The sequence below is a fragment of the Pteropus alecto genome, unplaced genomic scaffold, assembly GCF_000325575.1.
Source record: "Pteropus alecto unplaced genomic scaffold, ASM32557v1 scaffold8, whole genome shotgun sequence".
NCBI classification, from domain to species: Eukaryota; Metazoa; Chordata; class Mammalia; order Chiroptera; family Pteropodidae; genus Pteropus; species Pteropus alecto.
The window spans coordinates 13,250,920-13,259,498 of record NW_006494609.1 but is presented as its reverse complement, the minus strand read 5'-3'; the positions used below and the strand labels follow the sequence as shown (position 1 = coordinate 13,259,498).

Below are 8,579 nucleotides of genomic sequence, written 5' to 3'. Positions count from 1 at the left end.
TTAGATTCATAAAATTAACTGCTCCTCAGAGTATAGAATCAAAAGACTAAGTCTAGCTAAGTCTCCATGGCCCCAAAGAGGAAATAAATTAGATAATCATACAGAAAGATGTTTTTTGGCTTGGATCACCAGATCGTTGTCTCGACCAACTACTAACAGATAGCTCATTGGGGAGCCCTGGTTCCCTCACTTTGATCTAAGCCAGGGGCTTTCGGCCTTTCCTCCACCTTTAAACCACTTACAATAACAACCCCCTCCTCTCTGTAACCTCTCTCATTATAAGCAGAGATTGGGGGTGAGAGAGGAGAAGGTGAATTATGCTCACTCTGATATATGGTTAATGCTCCCACTTCCTGAATCGCTAATTTTAATAATTTGAAAATCTATCAGAAATTTACCCCATTAATAAAAATTTACCCCATTTGGTGGCATATTGTCTTGGGGTGGGGGGAGACCCACTGCCTGAAAACCTCCATGTTTTATGAACTTTTAAATTATAATGGAGCTAAAAAAAAAAATCGGGACTGGGTTTAAAGCCATGAATCTGACATATGGAACACAAAGAACAGTAATCAGATTAAGCAACTAATCAGGATGACCGACATGAGCTGTAAAAGCAAGCCCTCCTCTAGGTCAGACTGTTCTGTGGAATATCATTGTGCATTTCTCCTTTTTATCTCTTATAATTTTTAACCACTTTTTTCAGCCACGATTTAAAGAACATTTTGAAAAAGGACAACACCTCACTGTGTATGACTTGTTCTTACTGTAGTTTATCAAACGGGGAAACTATGATAAGTTAACCAGTTATCCTTCTTTTGTTCTTAACTGATCAGAATCTTAATGTACTTCATGCTTACAAGACCCTGCCCTCTGCTTCTCACCATTCTGCATCCAGGAGAAGCAGTTCCGAACCCATCTTCTTCAAGAACCCTTCCCCATTACCAAAGGTCCTGTTATTGCACTCAGCCTACGTTTCAGTCCTTTTGTGTCTAAAGAGAAATGTATTGCTCTAAGGAAACAAGCTATTCCACAATGGATCATAATTCTCCGGCCAATCTGATTACCCCAATTTGGGCGAGAATCAAAATTAAATAAAATCCAGATGTCCTAATAGAAAGCACAGGTCTAATAAATATTTTCGAGGATAGTATACCAAAATGGTATCTCTTAGTGGAAAAATAAATGTAGAAGTAGTCTTAGAGGTGGGCTTCATTCCAAAAGGCTGATGTAGCAAGACTGAAATGTTATCTTTTTTAAGCTACTTGGACCAACTTATAAAAAGAATAACAAATAACAAATTACTTTAGAGAGAGGGTCTCTTCATCTAGGAGAAAAATAAGCAGAACCAAAAGTGAAAAATAACATGAAAAACGAAAGCTATTTTTTGTTTTGGGGAAAAAAAAAGGAAGAGTGAAAATGAATCCATTTGGCACTCAGTAGCAATATTTTATTTTCCTTGCTCTTCTCTGTGTCCAGGCACTGCTTCCAAGTCACTCATTTGTACTACAATCAGTTTGGTGGCACAGAAATGGTAATTCAAATAGCTATAGAGAAAAAGCCCTCTACTTTAAAATGTAGATGTCGCAAAAAAAAAAAAAGAAAAGAAAAGAAAAGAAAAAAAAGCCCAGGAGGCTAAAAGAGCATGTGAAGATAAACCAGCTAACTGCAGGGCTGAGGGCCATCATGTGAGCGCTCATCACATCTCATTTAGTTCTTCATAGATTGTAGTCTCTCCATCATTTAACTCCCTCCACTGAAACGATGAAAGCTCCGTAAGAAATATCAATGAGGATAATTACTATCAGAAACTCTCCTGAAGGAATCCAGGCAGAAAAAAAAACTGACCCTCAAAATGAGAAATGAATTAAGAATTCCATAATGCAATTATATTTATTTGAAAAAATAAATGTACACTTAAGAACCTATGGGGCTGAGAATTAAGGATGAGGGGTAGGGGCTGGAGGGACAAAGATCATTGGGTAACGAGGATGATCATAAAGATCATGAATAATGCCATCAAAATGCATATGAATATGATCAATGCACTTATTCAGCAAATACACAATAGCCTTTGTGTGCCAGACTGTGCAAGGCCACACAGATCTGCCATCCTGGACTCACGTCCTAAAGAAAGGAAAGAGAATTTTCAAGTTTTTAATCAAAGGAACCTCCTTAAGCTTCCTAAAGCACTCTAACATAAATATATTTTTTTAAATTTTTTAATTAAGAAAAAAGCAGAATTTCTTTGGAAAAATCAGACTGGAAAATATTTCCAAAATGAAATAACAATTGGGTTCAAAATATATAATTGGTGCTAAGAAAAGCATACAGTCTAAAAGCATGGTGGTTAAAGGTTGGCTAAAAGAATAACTTGTAAACTTTTCAGCAGCCCTATCCAAGTATCAAAAGCCCAGTTTGGTAAGGAAATATCAAGCTAAACTTCTATTCCTGATGAAATGCTACTCATTGTTCTGGCAATATATACAGTTCCCTCTTAAATAAATTACCTCAGCAAAACAAATAAAAAGGATTAGAAAGGAAAAGAATAAGATAAATTTCTCCTAGATCTCATACCAATTCTCCTGGGCCTATTCTGGTATTTGTAGGAGCTGAACATATCAACCCCTGCTCATAACGATTAAATGTAACAAAAAATAACATTTTAAAAAAATCTATGGTATGAGAATTTAATTATGTATCACATTATGACATTTCAAATTCACAACAAATAGGCCAATGGAATAGGCCAGGACCTAACAAAACCTACTGCCGTAATGATCTTAATCACATCTAAAGGTTAACCAATAATAACAAAAATATTTCTCATTATGAACCCACCTTTTTTTTTCATTATCATTAGCAAAATCACAGTTCTACCAAACATACCTTGTGAACAAGTCTTAATCTTCCAAGAGGGCCAGGAAGGCCTAATGGGAGCTATATAAAAAGCCAAATAAAAATATCAACTCTCTTACCTCATTTAGCAGCTAATTTGGAGATTTTTAAACAAAGTACTTAATTTGTTTATCCTATTTTTCCTAAGTAAAAAGAGTCAACATCTCTTCTATAGCCCCTTCTTAACCATTAATAAAAAGTGCTGCTTTGCCTATGCATTTCCCCAAGAAACATCATCTCCCAGGAAAACAAGGGAAATATTTGTTCCTTTGTTCCCCTCAAAAGGAACCAGTGGTCAAATAAATTTCAGAATATTGGGTTAATCAAAATTGGGCAGATTTCCTTTCTTCTGGACTTCTCAGAACCTTTAATCCAAGTAGACAGATATATCAAAATTCTTTACCATTTGACAAAAATCTTAAAAAAGGCAAAATAGATGGGAAAATAGACTGGGAAAAGTTCAGAAACACACAGCTTTGAAAAATTAGGCCACATAAATGCCAAAGAGACAGCAGATACAAAGGGAAGGGGCTCACCAGGTTTGTAACTCTGGACAAATTACTTCCCCTTGTGCTTCATTGTGCTCAATCTATAAAATGGGGAAATAGTACCAATTCCTAGAATAGCTGAGGATTAAATGAGATAACATCTAAAACCTCTGAACCAAGCCTGACACAGAGCAAATACTCAATACATATTAGCTATTATTTTTGTTACCTACTTTGCAAGGTTATTCTAAGCATAGAAATACATACAATTTGTAAAACTTATGCCTGGCAAGTAGGAAGCACTCAATAAAAGATCACTGAATTGAATACACATAAAGTCCTCGCACAGTGTCTTGCACAAACTCAACCTGGATTCATTGGTGCAGTAGTGAATGTCATTATGATTATGTCATTAAAATCACGGGGTCTTACCTATTAATAAAAGCACTGCAGCTTTGCCTATACCAATATTTCCCAATATGACATCTCCCTAGCATGACAGCAACAAAGATATCTGACCCTTGCCAGCTGTCAAAAAAGGAATCAGTTGTCAAATAAGTTTCAGAACTACCGGATTAATCAAAATTAGGCACAATTAAGTTTTCTTTTCTTCAGAATTTAGAGCCTTTAGTATGAACTGAATCTCTAAGAAGGGAATATACATTTCCCAAATGCATTTAATGAGATTTTCTTTCACGGAACAGCTCTTGGGACTAGTGTTCTCTGGAACCCAGAATGGAAACCACTCAAACTCAATAGAAAAATAGAAACAGCATGTAAAGTTCTTGCAAACTATTGTGCCTAGAACAATGTCTGGCACATCATAGGTCTGTAACAAATTTTTGCTGTACAAATGTAAAGGAGTCAGTATTTTGTCGTGATTCCCAAACCTATTGCATCTGTACTACTGTCCCAAGAAACACACTTGGAAATATGCTTGTCCACAGAAACACAGTCCTATTAACTAACGTGAACGAACACAAGCAGAACATAGCTTCGCATTCCCACTAACACGGATTGTTCTAGAGGAGATTTACTAGCTCTCAGGCTTAAGTGTTCACCTCAGTAGGTTATCCTCCACCCACAGGTGGGAGCTAAGGCAGAGCTGTAACCGTGTTCACATTCATGCCTCTGCTTATGTATCTGTCCATTTTCCTTTTTTCTAATATCTCCAAGGCAACATCACCAGAGGAAAAGCTGGGAAATAAGAACTACATAGGTACATTTTGCATTTACTAGAAGCACTGACAAAATGCCATAGTTCTGCTCCTATTCTCCCTTTTTCTCCTTTTTGCCTTTCGGGGAACTGCCTGCCCACTAGACGTCCCTCTCTCACACACACATAGTATGTGATATTTTCGCTCGCTTTATTTAATATTATACTTTAAGAGAACTTAAACTATTACTGGAGTTTAAGTTCTCTTTTAATCAATACCATCATTCCTTCTTTTAATGGAACACTTTTTCCAAATCCTCCCTCTCTCTTAATAAATGTATATTTTTCCCTTCTAGATTCCCATTCTCTAACTTGCATTATTTGCTTCAAGTCGCATTCATGCCCCAGAATCGAAGGCTCTTCATTCTTGAATAAATCTTAAGATGAAATGGAAGGATCACACGTTTGATTGAAAAAGAAAAAGGCAACTATTTTGAACAGCGGTAGGAAGTTACAGATCTTCACGTTTATATATAATTGTTTTTAGAAATTAACAACGCACACGCAGCGAGCTTAAGAGCCCATCCATATGCAAGTATAAATTAATTGTCAAAGTTCCGAACCAAAGTAAAAGTCAGGGCTTTAAGTGTTCCTTCAAAGGACACTTAAAGGAAAAGGGCTGCTAAAGTTTTTTTGTTTGTTTTTGTTTTTGTTTTTTTAGTGGGGGGAGGGTAATCATGGCACAGCACTTATGGGTCTTGCGGGTTCAAGGGTACGCCGGGGACAGGGGTGCGTGGGCCACAGCTCCAGGAGTCTCGCTCTAGGTGCCTGTGCTGATCACATGGTCAACCTCGCCCTGAGCCTGCCACTCAAGAGCCCCCCACCCATGGCCTGGGGATCCCCCAGAGCCTTCTGCTTCATAGCCAGGATCCACGGGCTGATGGGGTCCGGCCAGTACCTGGTCATAAGGGGACTTCTCCAGCATCTGCGTGCACAGATCCGCGCAGAGCTGGAACTTCCTGCGCCTAAAATAGCTCCAGGCCAGTAGCAGCGGCTCCATCTCCCAGCCCATGGTGGCCGAGGGCGCCCCGCGAAGAACCAGGGCCAGACCCAGGGAGGGCGGGGACCGAGGAGAAGGCGGCGTCCAGCTCTGCCCAGCAACGCGCGGCGACAGGGGCCTAAGCAGAGAGGAGCCCGCCTCGCGCCTGAGAACAGGAAAAAGAAAAACCACCGCGAACAGAATTCGGCTATGTGCTCGCCCATGAACTAGGGCTTGCCAAAACTTGGTGAAAAGATATGTGTACTTTTAAAGGATACCTATTTCATAAATTTATTCATAAATAAATTATTCATAAATAAGGCGTTGACTTAGACACCTCAGACTGGGGTCCTCCACCCTCCCCCGAGAAGGTGTTGTTGCCTAGCAGCCGGATGCTCTGCTTTCTTTGTCAGTTCCAGAAAAGTCCCGGGAACTCACCCTCCAAAGAGTCGCTTCCCCCTTCACGTATTTTTACCCATATCAATTACCCTTCCGATTCTAGAAACACAAACAGAAGACCAGCTTTTTCAATACCATACCGCCCCAAAGAACCCAAAGCCTTAAATCCTAAAACTCTCCAATCTGTTTCTCGAAGTCCTTCTCACCAAATCTCAATGTCCAAATTGAAAGGGGGCATTGGCGAGTGTTTAGTCCAATCTATTCATTTTACAGATGAGAAACTGAGAAATGTTCAGAAAAGAGAAATTATTTACCTAAGATTGCATGGAGTTAAAAATCTGAGCTGAAATCTGTGACTACAGCGTTAATTTGATGCTGCATAGCGCTTCTGGATTATAAATCGGCGACATTTTCACCAAACAAAATAACGTATGCAAAAAATTTTAAAGGGAGCTTTTTGAAACACCGTCTCCAAGCAATTGCTGTTCCTCAAACGTTTGCTTGTACAGGGTAATTTCTTTAGGCACAATCCTGACTTTCCTCTAGAGATTTACACAGATGACAAATATCTTTAACCGTTATGAAAACAGAAGGGTGGCCAGGCTACATCCAGGTAGACTTCATTTTGGAAGACTAGGGGATCTTTTTTCCCTGCCTCCTTCCTGCCACGGTGGGAGAGGCAGGAGAGGAAAAATTAACTCAATACCCAAGAACTTTCTGGTCAGGACTAAATCCTCTTTATAGATAAAAAAATGAACTGCTAACAGCAAAGATAAATCACTCACAATTTTCTCAAACGATTAGGGTACTATAATGAAGACATATTCAATCCAGATATTTATATCTTTCACAGATATCAAAACGAAAATTACCATTCTAAACTAAGAAATGGTTTATGAATAGTTTTTTTTCTCTTCTACTAAGCAGTCTATCATGATTTCTTTTGTGCATCTTGGAAGGAATTAATGATCAGGATTACGATTATTACAATTAGTTATGTTTATTGCAATTAGTCCATTTGTTTTTCCTAGAAGTGCCTCTAGAAATGTAATCTGTTCTAATGTGTCAGCCCATTGTTTCTAGGCCTCAGGTTTTTAGAACTGCATATGCTAGCAATTGGAAATTGGGCTCAATATTGTAGTCTTTTTGTTTTCTGGTACAACGTAAGTGTGTTCTATGTAAGTGATTCTCAACCCTGGCTCCATATCAGACAGATATTTTAATAAATGTTTCATTTAGAATAGATTTAGATTTACGGAAAAGTTTCAAAGACAGTACAGAGTTTCCCCATACTCTTTATTCAGTTTCCCCTATTGTTAACACCTTATACATTACCACGATATGTACTCACAACTAAAGGACACACACAACATTGATTATTATTAACTCTACAGTTTATTCTGGTTTCAGTAATTTTCCCCTAACATCCTTTTTTCTAGACCAAGATCTCACTTGGGATACCATATTACGTTTGGTCATTATATCTCCTCTGCCTCCTCTTGTCTGTGACAGATTTTCAGACTTCCCTTGTTTAAGATGATCTTGACAGTTTTGAAAAGGGCTAGTCAATTATGTTGTAGAATGTCTGAGATTTTAAAAATACATATGCCTAAATCCCATCCATAGAGATTCTGATTTAAATGGTTTGAGGTAAGGCTGGGACATCAGTATATTTTTTAAAAGTTTCCCAGGTAATTCTAATGAGCAGTCAAGGTTGAACAACCACTGTGTTGAGTTTCAAGTGGACTTGTATATATTGAGATTATTGCCAACTTCCTAGTGAGAAACAATGTTTTTGTAAGAAGGATACACTTTTTTTTGGAAAAAAAGAGAATTTTTTCAATATATACCTGTTTTAAATGTGAGACAAAAGAGATATTAAAATATTTTAAGAGCATATAATTTCTCTTAGCTTCTTTCAGAAGGTTGTTACTTCTTTCAGAAAAGTCAAATGGATGACAAAAATTGTAGAAAACAGCAAACTGCAGGATATTAATTATATCCAAATGCAGCATAAAATGTGCCTTTAAAAGATTATAAATACTTATTATTTTTAATCATGTTCATGTGTTTATATTGATTAATTTTATGAATGTATATAAACTTTACATTTTTTATAATTTCTAATCCATAATGCAGACATCATTTTTTTAGATCATGCTAGTAATAGGAGAATAGTAATAACAGTTCCTGGTAAATGGGGTCGATGAGAATTGCTAGGCCATTTTCCTACTGAAGAAAATGAAGCATAGCAAAACAACACAATCCCTTTGAAAGGGTCCGTTTCACAATCAGAGCTAGATCTCTGTTCACAGATCCTTATCTTTTGCTCTCTAGCAACTGGATATCTCTTTAGGTTAATTCAGTTTAAAAATCTAAAATACTGAAGATAAAGTGACTTTATTTTTTTATTTTTATTTTAAAAATTTTTTGTTCTCCTCTCATAGTTAGATTTCTTTCTGTCACCACATATTTGACCCCTTTTACCCTGTCTATCTCCCCCTCTCCCCTTATCCTCTGGTAACCACTAGTCTATAGTCCATGTCCATGAGTCTCTGTTTGTCCCGTTCGTTTGTTGCTTTTAGGTTTATATCCCACA

General features: G+C 37.5%; 1 protein-coding gene across 1 annotated transcript in view; it reads right to left on the bottom strand.

The window, feature by feature from the left end:
- The window catches only part of TTC8 (tetratricopeptide repeat domain 8), a 41,689-nt gene extending 35,948 nt beyond the window's left edge, over nucleotides 1-5,741 (bottom strand). Inside the window, exon 1 of the mRNA XM_006925517.3 lies at nucleotides 5,501-5,741. Coding sequence (XP_006925579.1) covers nucleotides 5,501-5,614 — 114 coding nt within the window. The 5' untranslated portion in view covers nucleotides 5,615-5,741. The remainder of the gene's footprint in view (nucleotides 1-5,500) is intronic.
- Nucleotides 5,742-8,579: the final 2,838 nt, after the last annotated feature.